The following is a 27,793-nucleotide window of genomic DNA, read 5'->3' on the forward strand; positions in this document are numbered from 1 at the left end:
TCAAACTGGTTTAGTATTGAACTAGGCAAACCACCCTACGGAAGGGAGTTTACTGCTTTGAAGACAGAAAGAACAATGAGATATCTATCATTGACCTACATGTGATGTCTGCCAAGACTACTGGCGCGGCCTGCCATAGCAAATCGATGAATGATGTCATAGGAAATGGACAGAATCGGAAAGTTTACACCATGGCTTCAATACTTTATTTATTCAAACAGACCCCAATATTACAAAATATTAAGTGCCGCATGTCATTCAGAGACAGTTGCTCTTTAACAATGGTCAGTATTAAACTTTCCAAATGACTTCAGGAAAAAGATTATAAATACAAAATCAATTCTGTACAGTTACAAAAAATAATACTCAATTTTAAAAAAACTAGATTGTTGTATTCAAATTGTCTAAAAATCTACACCTTTCCCACCCTTTCACACACACAAACACACAGAAAACACACACACACACACACAATTTTCAAGTTTGTTAGGACAGGACAATTGACTTAAACCCACATTGTGGGAAGAGGCAGAAAATGCACCAAAATAAAATTCACTAAAAAAAGAGTCCTCAGATGTGTCCAAATCCTTTAAGCTCCTAGATTAGTTCTTCATTAGAGCACACAATGGAAAACGTTTTAAAACACTTTGCAATGGGAAACAACAATCAGTGATAGTTCCTCCGCGTTTCAGAACGTTTTGTTCCGTTTGGTGCCTAATGAACATAACTCAGTCTAAAGAGACCCAACTTTGACCTTGGGGTACCATTCTGTCTCTATTCTCCGAGGTTTAAACTACCACACACGTGGGGCTAAGCCTTCATTAACTAAAGAAAACAGAGAAAAGATATAATGTCCTCTTTGTTCCCTAGAGTGGGTTTGACAACACACAAACCACCATTGAATCAAAGACTTCATCTAGTTTCAGAAGAAGGGGGGATATGACGATTGCCCTCTATTTAATCTTAATGACTGACTAAATCAAAACACACATTAAAAGCCAGATGTTGTCATATATTATTACCCTTACTGGATAATTTCCTTTGAAATATATAGTCATTCAATACTACAAAGTCTCTTAACATTTATTTTAATTTTTTTAAAACACTATCAAATGCATCTTGATAGAGAAGCTTCAGGATGTGAAACCTAGCTGCCGATTCGCAAGCAAAGCACGATACTGTAGTCGGTCACATATAGAATAGAATAGGGACATATAGAATAGGGTAGATAATATCTGTCACTAAAAAGACCCAGAAAGCATCCCAAATAGCATCTTATTCCCTATGGCCTCTGGTCAAAACCATTTGGGACGCGACCCCTGTGTGTTTGGCTACGGGTCCAGAACAGCTTCTAACTAACCTCTACGATGTGATGTGGACACATCCTGTCACGGGACAGAGAAGATTACACTACCTGACCGTCCATAAAGCTTGAGGCTGGAGGCAGTGACCAGGTCCCCAATATAAACAGATGTCTTGGGTATACCCAACAACTACATTACCCATACTCCTACACCTTGATGAAACATCATATTATGTTAGCACCAGAGACTCCATGTTTGGTACCTGGGTCGTGTTCAACAGGGCACAATGTTTTGAAACGTTTTACAATGGACAAAGAAAATCTATGTTCTTATTGGACACATTCAGGTAGTGCCTCCCTGTTTTACTCCGAGTTCTATACATTTTCTTCCTTATGAACATGACCCTGGTTTAGCTTCACATACAATGATTCAACCCTGTAAAGCTGGCGAGTTTAAGCTGACATAATACAATGTTGCCCCCTAATGGCCAAAGAGCGGTACTATAAACATTTTGACTGGAAAAGACAACATTCCTGAGAGTCAATATAACACCCCCTACCCAAAATGCCCAAGTTGTTTTTTTGCGGAGGGTTTTTCTCATCAGATATGCATACAAAATGTGCTGTGTCTATATTTTTACACAGCACACATTACAATTGAAATGTGACGGATACGAACTATCCGCTATACAAATACACAAAACAAAAAGGTTGAGAGCTTTATAAGCTGGACACACACAAACACCAGTGTCAGGCCCTACTCTGAATTCCAAACCACAAAGGTATAAAAATATATGTACAAATGACACAAAAGGACCCATTTTTTCTGATAAATCATTAACGTGGAATAGACATGGCTAAAGCAAAGAGTTGATGGTATCATAGTGTAACATTTCCTCCCGACCCCATACCCCTAGAGGACACTACTCCTTCATGAATAGGGCCTGGAGTTTTCCCTGACCACTTATATCCTATTACAACTGGGGCCTGGAGGTTTTCCTGGTCAGGTCAATTACTATTTGTATTCATTCTATTTAGCGATTCTGTTTGTATGGTCACAACTAAGCTATAACTAGATGTACAAGTTTCTCCAGGTCACGCGATGTGGGAAGAACTCCTGGCCCTATTCGTGCAGATAGTCTACCCCCTCCTCTCTTCCTGAATCCCAAATCAACTGCTAGACCCTGAACGATAAGCACTCTGACAGGGTTGCCAGTGCCACTTTACACCTATCCAACCCTCTCAGATCTACTCAAGTGATTTTGATTTAGGATTCAAAGTCTATGTACGTCTCTCAGCTTCGCAGCAGGTCTCCCAGGTCGTAGGTGGCGAAGAAGTCGGACACGCCCTCGCTGTCCTCCAGCCCCCAGAGGTAGTCGTCGTGGTCGAGGGGCGGTGAGAAGCTGACGAAGGGGGCGTTGGGGTCAGGGGTGAACCCGGGTCCCGGGAGCTGGTCCTCTGTCATCTGGAGCATGCTGGGGGGAAGGCCCAGGAGACCTTCTACGTCCAGGAGGGTAGTGCTGCTGCTGGTGGAGGAGTTGGGGACCATCGGTGTTGGTCTGGAGAGTTCAGCTAGGAGAGGGAGAGAGAGAGAGAGAGAGAGAGAGGAACAGAGAGAGAGAGAGAGAGAGAGAGAGAGAGAGAGAGAGAGAAGGAGGAACAGAGAGCGGAACAGAGAGAGAGAGAGAGAGAGAGGGAGGAACAGAGAGAGAGAGAGAGAGAGAGAGAGAGAGAGGAACAGAGAGAGAGAGAGATAGAGAGGGAGGAACAGAGAGAGGAACAGAGAGAGAGAGAGAGGGAGGAACAGAGAGAGAGAGATAGAGAGGGAGGAACAGAGAGAGGAACAGAGAGAGAGAGAGGAACAGAGAGAGTGAGAGAGAGAAACAGAGAGAGAGATAGAGAGAGAGAGAGAGAGAGAGAGGGAGGAACAGAGAGAGGAACAGAGAGAGAGAGAGAGAGAGAGAGAGAGAGGAACAGAGAGAGGAACAGAGAGAGATAGAGAGGGAGGAACAGAGAGAGGAACAGAGAGAGAGAGAGAGAGAGATAGAGAGGGAGGAACAGAGAGAGAGAGAGATAGAGAGAGAGGGAGGAACAGAGAGAGGAAAAGAGAGAGAGGGAGGAACAGAGAGAGGAAAAGAGAGAGAGAGAGAGGAACAGAGAGAGGAACAGAGAGAGAGAGAGAGGGAGGAACAGAGAGAGAGAGAGAGAGAAAGAGACAGAGAGAGAGAGGAACAGAGAGAGAGAGAGGAACAGAGAGAGAGAGAGGAACAGAGAGAGAGAGAGAGGAACAGAGAGAGAGAGAGAGAGAGAAAGAGACAGAGAGAGAGATTAGGTCAGTAAACCACATAATGTGGACCTCAGCTGTATCAATCACAAGCCCCCCAGTTCAGCTTACCCTCCATGGGCTCCTGCTTGAACTCCTGTTTGATGGTGGTGTACTGAGGTGGTGCCATGGCCGGGGAGATAGCGGCAGTGTGACCCAGGGGGTGATGAGAGTACTCTTTCCTGGGGGTGGTGGTGCTCTTGACGGGGCTGGCATCCTCCAGGCCCTCCTCGGGACAGAGGTACACCTCGATGGGGCCGTTCTTACTCTTCAGGTAGATCTGTTGAGAACCCTGAGGGTACGGGACAACAGGAAGCTCATGTTAATACAATGTTGTTACTCATTTAATCACAGTAGAAAAGCAACGTAATGTAAAGTGTTGCCTGCAACTGCATTATATACAGTGAGGCCAATGCAACGTGTGAAAATACATTATGTTAAAGTTATCATAAAAACATCATTACACACAGGCTAGTACATTCACAGATTGAATTCACAAATGCAGCTGTAGACGTGCAATAAATAGTTTAGTAATGCAGTAATTGCAAAAATGGGTCCTTCCTCAAGACGTGGGCCGTAATGTAAGTAGTTGTACGAGAGGAAACCACATGAAACGGTTTGGTAAGAATGTTAGACACGTCCTCCTACACCAGGGGTTCCCCCCCCCCCCCCCCCCCAGGATGACACAGCTGATTCAAATATCCAACACATCATCAAGCTTTGATGATTTGAATCAGCTGTGTACTGTCAGGGCAAAAACCAAAACATGTACCCCTTGGGGTCCCGAGGACCAAGTCTGGGAAACGCTGACCTAAACCATACTGCCTTTATTTAACCCAGGAAATCACTGAGAACAAATGATCTTCTTACAATAACGACCTGGAACTATATATCAATCCAGTATACTGTATCAGGAACTACATCAGTCTGATTTGTAATACTTTACTCGTCTTTTTTTATTTGTTAAACGAAAGCAGAAAAAGGCTAGCCGATTCGCTCTGGTGTTAACGACACGCTAACAGCAAGCTCCGTGTATCTTTGACCGTTGACCACTCACCCCTGAGGACTCTGGGACCTCCAGCTTGGTTTCTGATGGGGCCTTGACGGCGATGACCGTCTGGTCCTGCAGACGGGCTATCGACCTGATGTCCTGGTAGGTAACGTAGCCTAGCCGCTGGTTGTCTCTGTGTTCGGTCAGCTCCTTGATCTGGGCACTACTGGACGTGATCAGGTCATCCAAGGCCTTCTCAGCCCTCTCCAGCTCACCCAGCTCCCGCCGCAGGGCACGTGACTTCTCCCCGCTGCTGGCCGAGCCCTCGAACACACCACCCACCCTGGGAGGCAACGGACACATATTTTACATTATCAGCCACCTGGAGTTGCTAGACAATGTACGTGTTTGAGATGGCCTACATTGCAGTCAGCTATATTATTGATTCTGTGCCATGCTTTGCTAAAACTACTGATGGACTTTAATACACGCTGAATAGGACCTGTACGTCATGATACAGGTTATGGTCAGGTATGGTTTGAACCTATTACCATATTGATAACCCCAAAAAACGCCTAGGAGTAGGGCGTGATTTTGGAATTGGACCCAGCGATGAGAAGCTACTTGTCTAGGGATACTTTCCTAAGTGTACTTGTCCACTTCTCCTTAGTGTGCTACTCACAACCACTGTATGTTGTTCTTGGACTTCTTGCGGATCAGCTGCACGCCCTCCAGCACGTTGGTGATGTCATAGATGCGTCTCTTCTGCACCTCGAGGACCTCGGTGGCCCAGTTGAGGTCCAGCACGCCGTCAGGTGACTCGCTCAGCAGGCCAACAAACTTCTTGGTCAGCAAACCAAGCGAGGTGTCGTAGCGCGTCCGCTCACCAGGAGACTTGGGCGCTGAGGATCATAGGTCATACAAGTGAGACGTGTTGGAGAATGCAGGAGCAGGGCAATTATGATATGCCTATATTTTTAATCTAGATACAGTATCAGTCAAAAGTTTGGACACACCTACTCATTCAAATATTGTTTTTTAGTTTTACTATTTTCCACATTGTAGAATAATAGTGAAGACATCAAAACTATGAAATAACACAAATGGAATCATGTAGTAACCAAAAATGTTTTAAACAAATCAAAATATCTTTTATATTTGAGATTCTTCAAAGTAGCCACCCTTTGCCTTGACGGTAACTTTTTTGGTTACTACATGATTCCATATGTGTTATTTCATAGTTTTGATGTCTTTACTATTATTCTACAATATAGAAAATAGTACAAATAAAGAAAAACCCTGGAATGAGTAGATGTGTCCAAACTTTTGACTGGTACTGTAATATATACATGTACGATCATATCTGTATATGGGAATGTTGACTGAGAAAGATTGATGGATGGATGGATTGATGGGCGGATGGATTGATGGGCGGATGGATTGATGGGCGGATGGATGGATTGATTGATGGGTGGATGGATGGATTGATGGGTAGATGAATGGATTGATTGATGGGTGGATGGATGGATTGATGGCCGGATTGATGGGCGGATGGATTGATGGGCGGATGGATGGATGGGCGGATGGATGGATGGGCGGATGGATGGATAGATGGATGAATTGATGTTGTGTTGCTTTATGCAAACCATCCCTTATTTGAGAATGAAGAAACCTTAAGTTAGGGGGCAGTGCTTATGAAGAAACGTTAAAGTAGGGGCCAGTGCTTATGAAGAAATGTTAAAGAAGGGGGCAGTGCTTATGAAGAAACGTTAAAGAAGGGGCCAGTGCTTATGAAGAAACATTAAAGTAGGGGCCAGTGCTTATGAAGAAACGTTAAAGTAGGGGCCAGTGCTTATGAAGAAATGTTAAAGAAGGGGGCAGTGCTTATGAAGAAACGTTAAAGTAGGGGGCAGTGCTTATGAAGAAACGTTAACCTGTTAGGGCTAGGGGGCAGTATTGACACGGCTGGATAAAAAACATACCCGATTTAATCTGGTTACCACTCCTACCCAGTAACTAGAATATGCATATACTTATTACATATGGATAGAAAACACCCTAAATTTTCTAAAACTGTTTGAATGGTGTCTGTGAGTATAACAGAACTGAAATGGCAGGTCAAAACCTGAGAGATTCCTTTACAGGAAGTGGCCTGTCTGACCATTTCTTGAACTTCTTTTCCATCTCTATCATTTACTAAGGATCTCTGCTCTAACGTGACACTTCCCACGTCGTCCATAGGCGCTCAGAGCCCGGGAAAAAACAGAATGTCGTCATTCCAGCCCCAGGCTGAAACACATTATCGCCTTTCTCAAGTGGCCGATCAAGGGACACTGGGCTTATGCGCGTGACCCGACCGCCCCCGCCTTTGGGATTTTTTCCTCTGTTTGCCGAAAAGGAGATTCCCTGTCGGAATATTATCGCTTTTCTACGAGAAAAATGGCGTAAAAATTGATTTTAAACAGCGGTTGACATGCTTCGAAGTACGGTAATGGAATATTTAGAATTTTATTGTCACGAATTGCGCCATGCGCGCGACACTTCTTTACTATTTCGGATAGTGTCTGGAACGCACGAACAAAACACCGCTATTCGGATATAACGATGGATTATTTTGGACCAAACCAACATTTGTTATTGAAGTAGCAGTCCTGGGTGTGCATTCTGACGAAGACAACAAAAGGTAATCAAACTTTTATAATAGTAAATATGATTATGGTGAGTGCTAAACTTGCCGGGTGTCTAAATAGCGAGCCCGTGATGCCTGGGCTATGTACTTAGAATATTGCAAAATGTGCTTTCACCAAAAAGCTATTTTAAAATCGGACATATCGAGTGCATAGAGGAGGTCTGTATCTATAATTCTTAAAATAATTGTTATGCTTTTTGTGAACGTTTATCGTGAGTAATTTAGTAAAATGTTAGCGAATTCCCCGGAAGTTTGCGGGGGGTATGCTAGTTCTGAACGTCACATGCTAATGTAAAAAGCTGGTTTTTGATATAAATATGAACTTGATTGAACAAAACATGCATGTATTGTATAACATAATGTCCTAGGTGTGTCATCTGATGAAGATCATCAAAGGTGAGTGCTGCATTTAGCTGTCTTCTGGGTTTTGGTGACATTATATGCTGGCTTGAAAAATGGGTGTCTGATTATTTCTGGCTTGGTACTCTGCTGACATAATCTAATGTTTTGCTTTCGTTGTAAAGCCTTTTTGAAATCGGACAGTGTGGTTAGATTAACGAGAGTCTTGTCTTTAAATAGCTGTAAAATAGTCATATGTTTGAGAAATTGAAGTAATAGGATTTTTAAGGTTTTGAAAATCGCGCCACAGGCTGCCAGTGGCTGTTACGTAGGGGCCAGTGCTTATGAAGAAATGTTAAAGAAGGGGCCAGTGCTTATGAAGAAATGTTAAAGAAGGGGCCAGTGCTTATGAAGAAATGTTAAAGAAGGGGCCAGTGCTTATGAAGAAATGTTAAAGAAGGGGCCAGTGCTTATGAAGAAACGTTAAAGAAGGGGCCAGTGCTTATGAAGAAATGTTAAAGAAGGGGCCAGTGCTTATGAAGAAATGTTAAAGAAGGGGCCAGTGCTTATGAAGAAATGTTAAAGAAGGGGCCAGTGCTTATGAAGAAATGTTAAAGAAGGGGCCAGTGCTTATGAAGAAACGTTAAAGAAGGGGCCAGTGCTTATGAAGAAATGTTAAAGAAGGGGCCAGTGCTTATGAAGAAATGTTAAAGAAGGGGCCAGTGCTTATGAAGAAATGTTAAAGAAGGGGCCAGTGCTTATGAAGAAATGTTAAAGAAGGGGCCAGTGCTTATGAAGAAACGTTAAAGAAGGGGCCAGTGCTTATGAAGAAATGTTAAAGAAGGGGCCAGTGCTTATGAAGAAATGTTAAAGAAGGGGGCAGTGCTTTTTCTCATTGATGCAGATACTCACTTTTGGGACTTGGATGACTGGCTGTGGCCGTGCTCCCCTTTCCTTTAGGGGTCCTGAAGTCAGGGAGATAGAGGGGGTCCTCCAGGTCCAGCTTTCTCTTGGCCTATGGGGGGGATAAAGAAGAGGGACAAAGGGGTTAAAGACAGCTTGAGACAGAGTATGTGTCCCAATAATATCTCCTTTCTCCTGCAGTGTACACTCGTTCACTACTTCCCACACATTTCAAATCCTTGGATGACGCAGGCATAGGCTAGAGAGTTTTCTTAAAGCAATCATTTCCTTTCAAAGAAAAGTGAACAAGAGCAGGGACAAAGACCCTCACATCGTCAAAGACTTTTAAAGACCCTCACATTGTCAAATACTTTTAAATGCCCTCACATTGTCAGACTTCTAAATGCCCTCACATTGTCAGACTTCTAAATGCCCTCACATTGTCAGACTTCTAAATTCCCTCACATTATCAGACTTCTAAATGCCCTCACATTGTCAGACTTCTAAATGCGTCCACATTATCAGACTTCTAAATGCCCTCACATTATCAGACTTCTAAATGCGTCCACATTATCAGACTTCTAAATGCGTCCACATTATCAGACTTCTAAATGCGTCCACATTATCAGACTTCTAAATGCCCTCACATTATCAGACTTCTAAATGCCCTCACATTATCAGACTTCTAAATGCCCTCACATTGTCAGACTTCTAAATGCGTCCACATTGTCAGACTTCTAAATGCGTCCACATTGTCAGACTTCTAAATGCGTCCACATTATCAGACTTCTAAATGCGTCCACATTATCAGACTTCTAAATGCATCCACATTATCAGACTTCTAAATGCGTCCACATTATCAGACTTCTAAATGCGTCCACATTATCAGACTTCTAAATGCGTCCACATTGTCAGACTTCTAAATGCCCCCACATTATCAGACTTCTAAATGCGTCCACATTGTCAGACTTCTAAATGCGTCCACATTATCAGACTTCTAAATGCGTCCACATTATCAGACTTCTAAATGCCCTCACATTATCAGACTTCTAAATGCGTCCACATTGTCAGACTTCTAAATGCGTCCACATTATCAGACTTCTAAATGCGTCCACATTATCAGACTTCTAAATGCGTCCACATTATCAGACTTCTAAATGCGTCCACATTATCAGACTTCTAAATGCGTCCACATTATCAGACTTCTAAATGCGTCCACATTATCAGACTTCTAAATGCCCTCACATTATCAGACTTCTAAATGCCCTCACATTATCAGACTTCTAAATGCGTCCACATTATCAGACTTCTAAATGCGTCCACATTATCAGACTTCTAAATGCCCCCACATTATCAGACTTCTAAATGCGTCCACATTGTCAGACTTCTAAATGCGTCCACATTATCAGACTTCTAAATGCGTCCACATTGTCAGACTTCTAAATGCGTCCACATTATCAGACTTCTAAATGCGTCCACATTATCAGACTTCTAAATGCCCCCACATTATCAGACTTCTAAATGCGTCCACATTGTCAGACTTCTAAATGCGTCCACATTATCAGACTTCTAAATGCCCTCACATTAGACTTCTAAATGCCCTCACATTATCAGACTTCTAAATGCGTCCACATTGTCAGACTTCTAAATGCGTCCACATTATCAGACTTCTAAATGCGTCCACATTATCAGACTTCTAAATGCGTCCACATTATCAGACTTCTAAATGCGTCCACATTATCAGACTTCTAAATGCGTCCACATTGTCAGACTTCTAAATGCGTCCACATTATCAGACTTCTAAATGCGTCCACATTATCAGACTTCTAAATGCCCTCACATTATCAGACTTCTAAATGCGTCCACATTGTCAGACTTCTAAATGCGTCCACATTATCAGACTTCTAAATGCATCCACATTATCAGACTTCTAAATGCATCCACATTATCAGACTTCTAAATGCGTCCACATTATCAGACTTCTAAATGCGTCCACATTATCAGACTTCTAAATGTGTCCACATTATCGGACTTCTAAATGCGTCCACATTATCAGACTTCTAAATGCCCTCACATTATCAGACTTCTAAATGCGTCCACATTATCAGACTTCTAAATGCCCTCACATTATCAGACTTCTAAATGCGTCCACATTATCAGACTTCTAAATGCGTCCACATTATCAGACTTCTAAATGCCCTCACATTATCAGACTTCTAAATGCCCTCACATTATCAGACTTCTAAATGCGTCCACATTATCAGACTTCTAAATGCCCTCACATTATCAGACTTCTAAATGCGTCCACATTATCAGACTTCTAAATGCCCTCACATTATCAGACTTCTAAATGCGTCCACATTATCAGACTTCTAAATGCGTCCACATTATCAGACTTCTAAATGCGTCCACATGCTTCTCATCCAAAACAATTCGGAACAGTTTGTGCATATATTATGACAAGTCGGCAGCCGAGGTCTACGCCCCCTCGTCTGGGATTGGTCAACAGTAGGGATTTTTCAATTATGTAAATGCCTGTTGTCATTCAACAACAGACGACTCGTCCTCATGCACATTTTGTCACTTGAGAAATACTGCACCAAACATCCTAGTCAGACGCAAAATTACCTGACTAAGATGTCCTCTGCAAAAATGTCAAAGTTAATGACAGATTTCTTGAAGTAGCTTTTTTAAGGAAGTGTATACTGGCTACGGCGTCTCAAAATGTACAAAAAGTACTATTGCTGCTTTTTTCCCCCCTCATTTCTCAAGCGAAGTTCTTTTAAGACAGTACAGTGAGGGGAAAAAGTATTTGATCCCCTGCTGATTTTGTACGTTTGCCCACTGACAAAGAAATGATCAGTGTATAATTGTAATGGTAGGTTTACTTGAACAGTGAGAGACAAAATAACAACAAAAAAATCCAGAAAAACGCATGTCAAAAATGTTATAAATTGATTTGCATTTTAATGAGGGAAATAAGTACTTGACCCCCTCTCAATCAGAAGATTTCTGGTTCACAGGTGTCTTTTATACAGATAACGAACTGAAATTAGGAGCACACTCTTAAAGGGAGTGCTCCTAATCTCAGCTTGTTACCTGTATAAAAGACACCTGTCCACAGAAGCAATCAATAAATCAGATTCCAAACTCTCCACCATGGCCAAGACCAAAGAGCTCTCCAAGGATGTCAGGGACAAGATTGTAGACCTACACAAGGCTGGAATGGGCTACAGGACCATCGCCAAGCAGCTTGGTGAGAAGGTGACAACAGTTGGTGTGATTATTCGCAAATGGAAGAAACACAAAAGAACTGTCAATCTCCCTCGGCCTGGGGCTCCATGGAAGATCTCACCTCGTGGAGTTGCAATGATCATGAGAACGGTGAGGAATCAGCCCAGAACTACACGGACGGATCTTGTAAATGATCTCAAGGCAGCTGGGACCATAGTCACCAAGAAAACACACTACGCCGTGAAAGACTGAAATCCTGCAGCGCCCGCAAGGTCCCCCTGCTCAAGAAAGCACATATACATGCCCGTCTGAAGTTTGCCAATGAACATATGAATGATTCAGAGGACAACTGGGTGAAAGTGTTGTGGTCAGATGAGACCAAAATGGAGCTCTTTGGCATCAACTCAACTCGCCGTGTTTGGAGGAGGAGGAATGCTGCCTATGACCCCAGTAACACCATCCCCACCGTCAAACATGGAGGTGGAAACATTATGCTTTGGGGGTGTTTTTCTGCTAAGGGGACAGGACAACTTCACCGCATCAAAGGGACGATGGACGGGGCCATGTACCGTCAAATCTTGGGTGAGAACATCCTTCCCTCAGCCAGGGCATTGAAAATGGGTCGTGGATGGGTATTCCAGCATGACAATGACCCAAAACACACAGCCAAGGCAACAAAGAAGTGGCTCAAGAAGAAGCACATTAAGGTCCTGGAGTGGCCTAGCCAGTCTCCAGACCTTAATCCCATAGAAAATCTGTGGAGGGAGCTGAAGGTTCGAGTTGCCAAACGTCAGCCTCGAAACTTTAATGACTTGGAGAAGATCTGCAAAGAGGAGTGGGACAAAATCCCTCCTGAGATGTGTGCAAACCTGGTGGTCAACTACAAGAAACGTCTGACCTCTGTGATTGCCAACAAGGGTTTTGCCACCAAGTACTAAGTCACGTTTTGCAGAAGGGTCAAATACTTATTTCCCTCATTAAAATGCAAATCATTTTATAACATTTTTGACATGCGTTTTTCTGGATTTTGTTGTTGTTATTCTGTCTCTCACTGTTCAAATACACCTACCATTAACATTATAGACTGATCATTTCTTTGTCAGTGGGCAAACGTACAAAATCAGCAGGGGATCAAATACTTTATTCCCTCACTGTATGTAGCACACTTGTTCTAGGCGCCAGCGGAACTGATGCATGCTGACGCCTTAAGGGGGGGAGTGTGTGTGTGTGTGTGGGGAGCACTGCCCGCCAAACGCCAGGAAATCCCTAGACTCACTCAACTCACCAACCCCATCCCCCCACTTCCTCCTCACTCCTTCTGTAGCCCTCTTCTTTTTCCAGTAAACACACAGGCAGCCTGACCAACACACACACACACACACACACACACACACACACACACACACACACACACACACACACACACACACACACACACACACACACACACACACACACACACACACACACACACACACACACACACACACACACACACACACACACACACACCTACTAGGAGGTCCACTGCTACCACACACTTTCGGTTATTTGTAAATTTTTTATTTCACCTTTATTTAACCAGGTAGGCTAGTTGAGAACAAGTTCTCATTTAGTTCTCACTGCGATTCATCATTCATTTACAACTGCGACCTGGCCAAGATAAAGCAAGGCAGTGCGACACAAAAAACAACACAGAGTTACACATGGAATAAACAAGCGTACAGTCAATAACACATTTGAGAAAAAAAATGAAAGTATACACAGTGTGTGCAAATGGCGTGAGGAGGTAGGCAATAAATAGGCCATAGTAGCGAAGTAATTACAATTTAGCAAATTAACACTGTAGTGATAGATGAGAAGATGATGTGCCAGTAGAAATACTGGTGTGCAAAAAAGCAGAAAAGTAAACAAAAACAATATGGGGATGAGGTAGGTAGATTGGATGGGCTATTTACAGATGGGCTATGTACATCTGCAGCGATCGGTTAGCTGCTCAGATAGCTGATGTTTAAAGTTAGTGAGGGAAATATAAGTCTCCAGCTTCAGCGATTTTTGCAATTTGTTCCAGTCATGGTTATGGACACACACTCGGGTATGGACACACACACACACACACACACACACACGGTTATGGAAACACACACTCGGTTATGGAAACACACACGGTTATGGACACACACACACACACACACACACTCTGTAAGGGGTGCGTAACTGGTGGCAGGGAAGTCAGACGCAGGAGAGCAGAACTTGGTAGATAGCCGGAGCAGTTTAATAGTAAAAACCAACGGCATAAGAAAATACGAAATATGGGTTCAATAACCCGACGCGCACCAGTCAAACATATGTTCACTTACAATAAACAATACCACACAAAGACATGGGGGGAACAGAGGGTTAAATACACAACACATAATGAGGGAAATGAGAACCAGGTGTGTGGGAAAACAAGACAAAACAAATGGAAAATGGATCAGCGATGGCTAGAAGACTGGCGACGTCGACCGCCGAACACCGCCCGAACAAGGAGAGGCATCGACTTCGGGAGAAGTCGTGACACACTCGGTTATGGCACACACACACACACACACACACACACACACACACACACACACACACACACACACACACACACACACACACACACACACACACACACACACACACACACACACACACACACACACACACACACACACAGGTTATGGACACGCACACTTGGTTATGGACACAAACACACACACGGTTATGGACACACACTGTTATGGACAAACACACACTTGGTTATGGACACACACACACTGTTATGGAAAAACACACACTTGGTTATGGACACACACACACTGTTATGGAAAAACACACACTTGGTTATGGACACACACTCGGTTATGGACACACACACACATGTCCAATTTGACAACACATTTATTCATCACAACCAGACCTGTAAAGTGCACCATTGTCTCCAAACTGCATGACGCCTCTCACCAACACACACCACCTCAAAAAACCTCTACACACCCCTGACTGAACTAGCCAACGAGGCATAGGATTTCATCCAGATGGTCATGCTGTATGTAATTATTAACTGCTGCTTGGAGGCACATACACACCTTCCCCCAACCCCTCTTCATCCCTCTCCCATTTCCTCAATCTCTCCCCACTTCGTCTTATACCCCTCTCACAGATAGGACCCTACCATGTTAGAGGGCCCAGTGACGCTGTTAATGGGACTTCAGAACATAGGACCCCCCCCCCCTCCCACACACACACACAAAACACCCCCATATTGCATTAATGATGTGCTCCATCACCCCCAACACACAACAGCCCCATATTGCAGCAATGGTTTGCTCCATCGTCCCCAACACACACTAAAATGAGTTCAGTGGCAGTGGGGGACGCCTGCCCTGGGGGCACCGCAGGTACTGCTGGAGGGAGGGAGAAAGGGTAGGGGTTTTACCCCCCCCCCCCCCCCCCCCCCCCAGCTGTGTTCTCTGTCTCACACACACACTGCAATAAACCCTATGTACGACTACCCAGTTTCGTCATTACAGTACAACTAGATACACAGAGGTGTAGCTACTCATTTGTAGTTTTCTTAAGTACTCATTTGTAGTTTTCTTAAGTACTCATTTGTAGTTTTCTTAAGTACTCATTTGTAGTTTTAACTTTCAACTATGGTCTTTGTTGCACTGGTTCTCTTTTCTCACCATGTTGTAAACATGGATATGCTACAAACTGACAAGGGAGATTCTGGAAAAGCAGCTACGGTGTTCCCATACTGCAGACGATACATAGGAGGCTGTAGGTCCAGAGGTTTCCTGTCATTACACAGGGTCAGGAAAAACTCCTGGCCCTAAGTAAACCATACTGTACTGATCCTAGATCAGCACTCCTACTCCGAGATGCTTAGATAAATTTGGGCCCTGAGAGGAGACTGGAGAATGTGAGCAGCTTGTGGATATGGACTGAAACATGGCGCGGGGAAGAAAGGTGTCATTGTCGCTCTGTCCTCTACCACATGTCCCATCCGTCTGTTAGTGACATCTGTGGCAGCCGCACACAGCAGGGAGACCACAAGAGAACCTGCCTAATCCTTATAGCGCGCACACACACACACACACACACACACACACACACACACACACACACACACACACACACACACACACACACACACAAGTTCACTTTTGGAGCACTAACTCCACCTACTACATAGTCTATTTACTGTCACCTTCACCATGACAACCAATCACTGTGTTTTAGTTAGAGCAACTTGGTAGTGAAGCAAACATTTGTAGTCTACCAGTGCTACTTATGGTAACAATACATTAGTAATTATATAGGCTAATGTCTGTTTTGTGGACTGGTTTGTTCCCTTCCAAATTGTTCAACCTGCATTAACATATGACTTCTCCTTTTGACCGATCTAGAGGAAGGAAATGGATAAAGAGGCACTGCCCAGAGGGGGAATTGAGGAAAGATGGCAACTACCACACTGTTAAAGGCCCAGTGCAGTCAAAAACTAGATGTGTTTTATATATATATATATATATATATATATATATATATATATATATATATATATATATATATATATATATATATATATATATATATATATATATATATATATATATATATATATATATATACACTGCGTGCACAATTATTAGGCAAGTGAGTATTCTGATCTTATCATTGTTTCTGTTCATATTTTCCAACTCCAAACCATACAAACTTGAATGCTTATTGGATTTAATCATTTTCAGGTGATACGTCTTTGTGTAATGAGGGAGGGTGTGGCGAAAGTGAATAACACCTTATATCAAGGTGTGCATAATTATTAGGCAGCCTCATTACCTCAGGTAAAATGGGCCAAAAAAGAAATTTAACTGACACTGAAAAACCAAAAATGTAAAATGCCTTTCAGACGGATGCGACACTCTTTAAATAGCTAAACTATTGAGGTCTGACCACCGGACATTCAAACGTTTTGTTGCGAATAGTCAACTGGGGCGCAAAAAACGCATGGGGAAGAAAAGGCGCAAATTAACTGCAAAATACTTGAGAAGAATTAAACGTCAAACTACCAGGAACCCATTATCCTCCAGTGCCACCGTATTCCAGAACTGCAACATACCTGGAGTGTTCAGAAGTACAAGGTGTCAAGTGCTCAGAGACATGGCCAAGGTCAAGAAGACAAACAAGACCACCACTGAATAAGATTCACAAGTTGAAGCGTCAAGATTGGGCAAAGAAATACCTGAAGACAGATTTTTCAAAGGTTTTATGGACAGATGAAATGAAAGTGACTCTTGATGGACCAAATGGATGGGCCCGTGGCTGGATCAGTAATGGACACAGGGCACCACTTTGAGTCAGGTGCCAGCAAGGTGAAGGAGGGGTACTGGTATGGGCTGCTATCATTGAGGATGAGGTAGTTGGACCTTTTCGGGTTGAAGATGGACTGAAACTCAACTCCCAAACCTACTGCCAGTTTCTGGAAGATTCTTTTTTGTCATTTTGTGTTACGTATCTGTTACACTTACTCTAAAAATTTAGAATAAACAAGTGAGTTGAGAGAAATTATTTTTGTAATTTAGTTGCCTAATAATTCTGCACACTAATAGTTGCCTAATAATTGTGCAAACATATATTTCCCTGAGAAAGACAAAACTCACTTTTCCTTTGTTAAACATTCAGTTTGAGGTTCAATAACATTTTGGATTGACTGAGAGCATTGTGGTTGTTCAACAATAAAATGAATCCAGAGGAATACAATTTGCCTAATAATTGTGCACGCAGTGTATATATATTACCACACTATGAGGTTGGAATAATACTGTCAAATTGTGAAAATGATAATACCCTTTTAGTGTAAGAGCTATTTGAAATTGTAAAGTGGTTGTTCCACTGGATATCATAAGGTGAATGCACCAATTTGTAAGTCGCTCTGGTTAAGAGCGTCTGCTAAATGACTTAAATGTAAATGTAAATGTAAAACCTGCTTTTTGGTAAATTAGTTAATAGACCAATAAGAAAGAGAGTTCCAAACCTCTCTGCCAATAACAGCTAGTTTTCAGTTTTCCCCTCTCCACTCAGACGACTCCCAGACAGTCCTATCAAAATTCTTGTTTGAGAAATGGCTCTTTGCTAAGAAGCTATTTTTGTTTATTTTTGACAATTTTTTTATTGAAAATAATCACAATAAGGTACTTAATTGTTACACAGAAATAATTTGATATTAATATAAAAATGTCTGCATTGGACCTCACGGATTAAAATGTGACACTTTCACATCTAGTCTAAATGTAGTTGTCAAATACAGAAACTACAGACATGATTACATGACGTGTGGTGGTTAAAATGGCAGCCGTGTGTTGTTGACAGCTCTGTGGACCTCCTCCTTTAACATTTTACCTCAGTTTTGCCCAGCAACTTTGCAAAGTCTCAGCTGAGGCCTGTGAGTTTGTGTTTGTAGTGAGGTTTTGGATGGAGAGTCAGTGCTTTGCAAACAGTTTGACGAGTGAAAATACAAGGCCTATGTGTCAGCTAACATACCACGGGGGGAAGAAGAAGAAAAAAATCACTCAACCACCAAATACTAACAACACACAGTCAAGTACAGAGAGCTATAGAACAGAGTGAGACACACACACTAACAGTAGCTAAAAGAATGTTGAGCTCAAACACAGTGAGTTAACAGCTAACTACAGCAATTGTCAACACATTAGTAAACCATTGACGGGCATTTAAATACACCGAGTCCCTCCTTCACAATCGCTTCTTTATCTACATGACACAGTAAGTTATAGTGTTTCAGCCCACAGTCATTATTGCCCTACAGCGACTAGGCTACACCCTAAATATGCACAAGTTCAGCTCTCCTTCCACCCACCCATGACCCAACCCTCCCCTTCAACTCCTGCCATTTCACCAGATATGACTGGAATTTTTTCAGAGACATTTCACAAAATATGGGTCACATGAAGCAAAGGCTTTCAACAGTCTTGCTAGCTAGACTAGCTACAGTCGCTCTCTTCAAACACCAGGGTTTTATTCATTCGTCAACAAACAGAAGGAAACTGACTACTATCACCATCACAACTACTACTATCATCACCATCACTACTACTATCACCATCACTACTACTACCATCACTACTACTACTACTACTACTACTACCATCACCACTACTACTACTATCACTACTACTACTATCACCATCACTACTACTGCTACTATCACCATCACTACTACTACTTCCACCATTACTACTACTACTATCACCATCACTACTACTATCACCATCACTACTACTACCATCACCATCACTACTACTACTACCATCACCACTACTACTACTATCACCATCACTACTACTGCTACTATCACCATCACTACTACTACTTCCACCATTACTACTACTAATTCCACCATTACTACTACAACTACTACTACTATTACCATCACTACTACTACTATCACTACTACTACTATCACTATTACTACTACTACTACTACTACTATCACCATCGCCATCACTACTACTACTACATCTACTACTACTACTACCATGACCATCACCACTACCACTACTACTATCACCATCACCACTACTACTACTATCACCATCACTACCACTACTACTATCACCATCACTACTACTACTACTACCACCATGACCATCACTATTACTACTACTACTACTACTATCACCATCACTACTACTACAACTATCACCACCACTACTACTACTATCACCACCACTACTACTACTACTACTATTATCACCACCACTACTACTACTATCACCACCACTACTACTACTATCACCACCACTACTACTACCATCACTACTACTACCATCACCACCACTACTACTACCATCACCATCACTACTACTACCATCACCATCACTACAACTACTATCACCATCACTACAACTACTACTACCATCACCATCACTACTACTACTACTACCATCACTACTACCATCATCATCACTACTACCACCATCACCATCACTACTACTACTATCACCACCACTACTACTACCATCACCATCACTACTACTACCATCACCACCACTACTACTACCATCACCATCACTACTACTACCATCACCATCACTACTACTACCATCACCATCACTACAACTACTATCACCATCACTACAACTACTACTACCATCACCATCACTACTACTACTACTACCATCACTACTACCATCACCATCACTACTACCACCATCACCATCACTACTACTACTATCATCACCATCACTACTACTACTATCACCATCACTACTACTACTACTACCACCATCATCACTACTACTACTATCACCATCACTACTACTACTATCACCATCACTACTACTATTACTACTAATATCACCATCACTACTACTACTACTATCACCATCACTACTACTACTACTATCACCATCACTACTACTACTACTACTACTACTACTACTACTACTACTACTACTACTACTATCAACATCACCAATACTGCAAAACAGTTTTTTGGTTTCCATTGTGACATTTTTGCTACGCTTTGCCCTAATGAATATGACTCAGTTCAATTACGTAGAACCAGTCTTCCCAGGTAGGGACAAGTTTCAATATGTCTGACAAAAAAACATGACAAAAGATCCATTCAAAACCTACCATATTCCTATCTACACAACACTACACCCATTGGACTGGGAGTCGGAGGCACAACAACAATGAAAGGGTTGAAATGCATTGCTGATGACATTGTCAAGGTGCCGATGGGAAAAGGGAGATGAGGAGGGACAGGGGGGTCCAGTTGGGGTGGACTTTGACATGCTAAACAAACCCTATTGAGGATGAGCATGCGAGCTCGTGGATTCGGAGTGGGGCCTAGGGCAGGCTGAAAAGAGAAAGGGGGAAGAGAGAGCCTTTGGCTGAAGTGTAAACAAGGTACAAAGTGCACAATCTCACACCCCCGGCACCCTGAGCCCTAGTCGGAATAGGGGCTCACCATGGGGGGGTCCCAGAGATGGTGAGGGCGTAGGCAATGACGACATGAGGTAGTGACGTGTGTGTGTGTGTGTGGGGGGGATCCGGGGGTAGCTAGCATGTCACGGAAACCTACGTACCTAGGCCTGCATTGTGGAGAACACCATTACACATTACATATAACACACAGTTTTATTCATTATCATAATAACACATTTCAGAGACATAAGGGGTGAAAATATTATCTTCTAGAACCCCTTAAGGGGTTACAATGACTAGCCTAAACCTCAATCCATCTCACGCGGTCACTCAATGTGCATGTATAAACGCATATGTCTACTCAAACTTCCATCATGATGTGTTACATCCCCACCTATTGTGAACTTCAATCTGTGTCAAACTGAAACCCTTGACCTTTCTGTCCTGTTTTTTTCAACTGCGGAGTAAAACTTCTGTCAAACATTTACAAGTTAGTAGTAGTAGTAGTATCTCCTTCCCAGGAAACGCAGTGACAATGTCACAGCTCGCGCCTCGCAAATCACTCAAACATCACAGCAACCACTATAAATATTACACAGTGGGGATATATCCTCTCAGGTTATCTATAGTAGTACGACACGTTACCACACCTGCGTCCCAAAAGTAGTCCATTTTGTATGGGTGTGCCATGTATAGGGTGCCATTTGGGATACAATCCATTTGCACTTGCCTCTGCCAAGTTTGAAGTATGCTGCATGACTATGTGTGAAGTGTCTGTGAGTGGCCCATATTTGAGGTTTAATTCTACTCCCAACCAAGGAGAATATATTTGGCGTGTTGTTGAGAGGACAGGGAGAAGGAAATGTCTCGTTCACAGCAACGCAGCCCAAAGTGTTTACGAGTAGCAGGGCAGGAGGATGTTCTGCTCCAACACTTCATCTGACACTCAGTGAGCACCAGACATTGAAAATACGTATTTTCAACCAAAAATATATATTTTCAAAGGTTTTAGCTCATAGGCCTATCACTCTGCAGTTTCCAGGGCAAATATAACCTCTCTGAACACTGTGCTTTCTAGACAATATAAGGAACTTATTGCCTGCCGAAGCTGACATTTTGTTGTTTATCATAACTAGGGCCAGGAGTGACCACTTGACCCGACAAGGAAAAACTCTGGGGCCTAGTTATAGGTGATCCCTGTTGTTTTACGAAGCATGTGACTAATAACATTTGATTTGATCAATAGTTGTAAACTTTTTTTAACTAGTTGTAAACTAGTAGTAACTAGTTTTATAAAAACGTTTTTTTTTTTTTCCCTGGTCAGAAAAAAGCTCATGGCCCTAATCCTAACAGTAGGATAGAGAGGGTCGATGAATCCCGGACCACCTGACCCAGTGCTTTGTTCAGACTTGACCTAGAATAGGAAGTTGACATCAGGACAATGGAGATTAGTACACAATGGAAATTGAATTAGCCCAGTCACGTGACTCGCCTAGTTAATGTCATTTTATTGGTTTTATTTCATTATACATTTTATTGGTGCAAAGCATTGGAGTAGAAACTACTACTAGAGTGGAGTAGTCTCCACTCTAGTCAATATTTTGCCTGGAAATTATCAGCCTGGACACATACACACCCTGAATGCTGTGACTGTTAATCAGCAACATGTCATTATCTCCCTCAAGACTACTACTACTACCACCACCATTACTACTACTATCACCATCACTACTACTACTACTACTACTACTACTATCACCATCACTACTACTACTACCACCATCACTACTACTACTACTATCACCATTACTACTACTACTACTACTACCACCATTACTATTACTACTACCACTACTACTACTACTATCACCATTACTACTACTACCACCATCACTACTACTACTACTACTACTACTACTACTACTATCACCATCACTACTACTACTACTACTACTACTACTATCACCATCACTACTACTATTATCACCATCACTACTACTACTACCACCATTACTACTACTACTACTACTACTATCACCATTACTACTACTACCACCATCACTACTACTACTACTACTACTACTACCACCATTACTACTACTATTACTACTACCATTACTACTACTATCACCATCACTACTCCTACTATCACCATTACTACTACTACCACCATCACTATTACTACTACTACTATCACCATCACTACTACTACTACTACTACTACTACTATCACCATCACTACTACTACTACTACTACTATCACCATCACTACTACTACTATCACCATCACTACTATCACCATCACTACTATCACCATCACCATCACTACTACTACTACTACCACCATTACTACTACTACTACTACTATCACCATCACTACTACTACCACCATCACTATTACTACTACTATCACCGTCACTACTACGACTACTACTACTACTACGACTACTACTACTACTACTATCACCATCACTACTACAACCATCACTACTACTACCATCACTACTACTACTACCACCATTACTACTACCACTAATATCACCATCACTACTACTACTACTACTACTATCACCATCCCTACTACTACTACTACTACTACCACCATTACTACTACTACTAATATCACCATCACTACTACTACTACTACTACTACTACTACTATTACCATTACTACTACTATCACCATTACTACTACTACTAATATCACCATCACTACTACTACTAATATCACCATCACTACTACTACTACTACTACTACTACTATCACCATCACTACTACTACCACCATCACTATTACTACTACTATCACCGTCACTACTACTACTACTACTACTACTACTATCACCATCACTACTACAACCATCACCATCACTACTACTACCATCACTACTACTACTACCACCATTACTACTACCACTAATATCACCATCACTACTACTACTACTAATATCACCATCACTACTACTACTACTACTACTACTACCATCATTACTACTACTACTAATATCACCATCACTACTACTACTACTACTATCACCATTACTACTACTATCACCATTACTACTACTACTACTATCACCATCACTACTACTACTACTACTACTATCACCATCACTACTACTACTACTATCACCATCCCTACTACTACTACTATCACCATCACAACTACTACTACTACTATCACCATCCCTACTATCACCATCCCTACTACTACTACTATCACCATCACCATCCCTACTACTACTACTACTATCACCATCCCTACTACTACTACTACTATCACCATCACTACTACTACTATCACCATCACTACTACTACTACTGCTCTCTCCACTGGCTTCCAGTTGAAGCTCGCATCCGCTACAAGACCATGGTGATTGCCTACGGAGCTGTGAAGGGAACGGCACCTCCATACCTTCAGGCTCTGATCAGGCCCTACACCCAAACAAGGGCACTGCGTTCATCCACCACTGGCCTGCTGGCCCCCCTACCTCTGAGGAAGCACAGTTCCCGCTCAGCCCAGTCAAAACTGTTCGCTGCTCTGGCACCCCAATGGTGGAACAAGCTCCCTCACGACGCCAGGACAGCGGAGTAAATCACCACCTTCCGGAGACACCTGAAACCCCACCTCTTTAAGGAATACCTAGGATAGGATAAAGTAATCCTTCTAACCCCCCCCCCCCCCCCCCCCTTAAAAGATTTAGATGCACTATTGTAAAGTGGTTGTTCCACTGGATATCATAAGGTGAATGCACCATTTTGTAAGTCGCTCTGGATAAGAGCGTCTGCTAAATGACTTAAATGTAAATGTAATACTACTACTATCACCATCACTACTACTACTACTACTACTATCACCATCACTACTACTACTACTACTACTATCACCATCACTACTACTATCACCATCACTACTACTACTACTATCACCATCACTACTACTATTATCACCATCACTACTACTACTACTATCACCATCACTACTACTACTACTACTTTCACCATCACTACTACTACTACTATCACCATCACTACTACTACTATCACATCACTACTACTACTACTACTATCACCATCACTACTACTATTATCACCATCACTACTACTATTATCACCATCACTACTACTATTATCACCATCACTACTACTATTACTATCACCATCACTACTACTACTACTACTACTACTACGTGTGTGTGCATGTGGATATGTTTCACTATTCTTGTGGGGACCAGAAGTCCCCACAAGAATAGTAAACAAACAAAGATTTGACCAAATGGGGACATTTTGTTGTTCCCCACAAGGTCAAATGCTATTTCTAGGTTTAGGGTTAGGAGCTAGGATTAGTTTTAAGGTTAGGAGCTTGGGTTAGGTTTTTGGGTTAAGGTCAGGGTTAGGGTAAGAGTACGGGTTTGGTTTAGGGGTTAGGGAAAATAGGATTTTGAATGGGACTGAATTGTGTGTCCCCGCAAGGTTAGCTTTACAAGACTGTGAGTGAGTGAGGTGTGTGTGTGTGTGTGTGTGTGTGTGTGTGTGTGTGTGTGTGTGTGTGTGTGTGTGTGTGTGTGTGTGTGTGTGTGTGTGTGTGTGACTTCAGGACTTCCTCCCTTGAACATAAAAAATTATGTCAACTCCCAAGAAAAGTACATGGTTGTCCAGCTGTGACCTGTAAGATAGGCAGGAACAATTCAGACAAGGTGACATTATGGTTTGGTTAGTCAAGGTGACATTATGGTTTGGTTAGTCAAGGTGAGGTTATGGTTTGGTTAGTCAAGGTGACATTATGGTTTGGTTAGTGACAAATGGGGGCTATGGCTAAACAAGGTCTTAAGCTAAATAGCATTTTGGGAAAATTACTGGTATTGCCTGGATGGGCATTAGTAAATATGTTCCCTGTCCAGATGGAGCATTTTCTAAATTAATTTAACAATAAATTGACATTTAGAATGAGACATCTCCCTCTCCAAATAGGGGTGAAATTAGCAACGGGCATTGTTGAATTCAGTGATACCCTCAGTCCTGGCTAACCCCCCACTGATGACCCCCCCCCCCCCCCCCCCAAAAAAAAAACTCTCAACACCCCCAACCCTCTGTGTCTAATACAGCTGGACTGCGTGAGAAATGTCACCGACTCAAGCTCGTTTCTCAAACTAGGCCAAAATAAAATGACAACCCCGTTCATTGACACAAAGTGCACACTGCTTCGGTGACGTTGTCTGATAACGTCCAACACTTTTTAAATGTCAAGCACTGCACAAGTCCTATAAATATATGCATGCCATTGGAACGTGGAAATATTTTGCCCATATGATATGACACATTGTTCGTAACGTTAATTATCAAGTGGATGGCTAACTGTTATATCGATTGGTGGTAGTTGCATCATCCTTTGTTTATGAAGTCTTACCGGGAGACGACCGGAAGATGATCTGATGGGTTTAGCTTCGGGTCCATGGGGGGTTGCATACAGGCAGTTCGCCCTTTGTTCGGCCGCTGTCGTGTTGCATATTTGGGTAAAGTATCCAGCCGGTACCGAGTTCATCGGTGGACTGGATAACCCGGTGCTGAAAAACTCGGTCTTCACTCCGGACAAAACTTTATTCTGCGAACACGACAGTCCCCCTACAGCACCTCGACCAGACGCAGGAGAAACGCCTTTGGGCATCCGCATCATTTTAGTAAATAAAAAAATAACAACTGTTTAAAATAAATATCTTTAGCGAGCAAAGCACAAAGCTTCCAGTAATCTGTATTCAGGACAGTGAATGAGAGGAGTCGCGGTCTTTCCGATACGAACTGGAAACGTTATTTCTCAATGTGTAGTTAACTTGACTAAAGTCCAAATAAGTTCATGAAAAGGATATTTAGTTAATAATGTGCAAAATTCACAGGTGAAAATATGCACCAGAGGTATCCTTCGCTTGAATATTTTCAATTAAACGAATATTGTAGCTTTGCAACCGATATTATCCTTTGTCCAGTAGAGGAAACGTAAACTTTGCCTAATTATTTTGATAGTAAATAAATAAACAACAAGTAGTCCCGATATTTGCAAGTATAGTATGAGCAAACTTTTAAGTTTACGTCTTGAGATGCAGATTCCTCCAGAAAATACAAAGTTTAGAAGGATTCTTCAGATTTTCAGGAGAGGAGATATTGCTACCATCGGGTTCACTGTCCAGCTAAAAAGCTTAATTTTAATATACAAGGGACTTGGAGCTCGGAAGAACTGCTTTTTTAGCGCCAAATTACGTCCCGCGAAATTTGGATCTCCCGCGGTTAGAGCTCGTCTTTGATTGGTCCAGAGCACATTGCGATTGTTACATTCCGTATATATTATGTACATTTTGCATAAAACAGTTGGCGCGGGGCGTGCCCAGCCTTAAAGGAACAGCATGTCCCTTTGTGGTCATTTTGAAGTTACCAATTTCGAAACTTAAATTTGAACAATAACATGTTTTTATAACACTTACTGATAAGCAGCATAATATAATGAGCACAAAAACACATCTATATATTATTTTATTTCCACTATAGAGTAGAGCACAATAATTTAGTTAACCATCATGCTTATTACCTCACTACTCTCATAATATCTCATTGTCAAAAACGAATTAGAATCAAACCAGCTTTTTAAACAGGGTATTTCAAATCCTCAATCCAACAATCACAAAGTGAAGTTGTATGCGAATCTGATGTGCAAAATAAGTTTAATCGAATGACATATGCCGCTCACTAGTTCACAAAGAGACGGAACCATTCCTAGAAAACATACCCAACCCCCCCATCCCTCATTGACCCACACAAGCTCCCAAATATGACACAAATGCCCCTGTACATTTCACATGAAGTCCTATTGGTGGCTGCTTCTAGATCTGGTTGTGCTATTTTACCAACTCCTATATCTATTGTCATGACAACAGCAATAGGAGTTGGTCATACAGCACTAGGATTAGGCTTGGTGCCTTCCATCTACTGTACAGTCAAGATGGTCACAATAAAACAATACAGTGAGCAAAATGAGTTCTG

At 42.2% G+C, this 27,793-nt stretch overlaps 1 protein-coding gene across 1 annotated transcript; it reads right to left on the reverse strand.

Annotated features, from left to right (window-relative positions):
* Positions 1–183: 183 nt before the first annotated feature.
* LOC106612499 (transcription factor E2F2) lies at positions 184–26,969 on the reverse strand. Its single transcript, XM_014213710.3, has 6 exons — positions 26,172–26,969; positions 8,558–8,660; positions 5,300–5,519; positions 4,684–4,960; positions 3,699–3,918; positions 184–2,875 (listed from the first exon to the last, which is right to left on the reverse strand). Exons 1-6 carry the CDS (start codon positions 26,436–26,438, stop codon positions 2,598–2,600), a joined length of 1,365 nt encoding a protein of 454 aa, XP_014069185.1. The 5' UTR covers positions 26,439–26,969; the 3' UTR covers positions 184–2,597.
* Between the last annotated feature and the right edge of the window lie 824 nt (positions 26,970–27,793).

This window comes from Salmo salar, chromosome 01 (assembly GCF_965601325.2).
Source record: "Salmo salar chromosome 01, fSalSal1, whole genome shotgun sequence".
NCBI classification, from domain to species: domain Eukaryota; kingdom Metazoa; phylum Chordata; class Actinopteri; order Salmoniformes; family Salmonidae; genus Salmo; species Salmo salar.

Coding starts and splice junctions, on each gene's coding strand:
- LOC106612499 (XM_014213710.3), bottom strand. CDS start 26,438: ATGATGCGGATGCCCAAAGGCGTTTCTCCTGCGTCTGGTCGAGGTGCT. Junction 4,961..5,299: donor AAGAACAACATACAGTGGTT/GTGAGTAGCACA, acceptor GTTGCCTCCCAG/GGTGGGTGGTGTGTTCGAGG. Junction 3,919..4,683: donor AGGTCCCAGAGTCCTCAGGG/GTGAGTGGTCAA, acceptor CCGTACCCTCAG/GGTTCTCAACAGATCTACCT.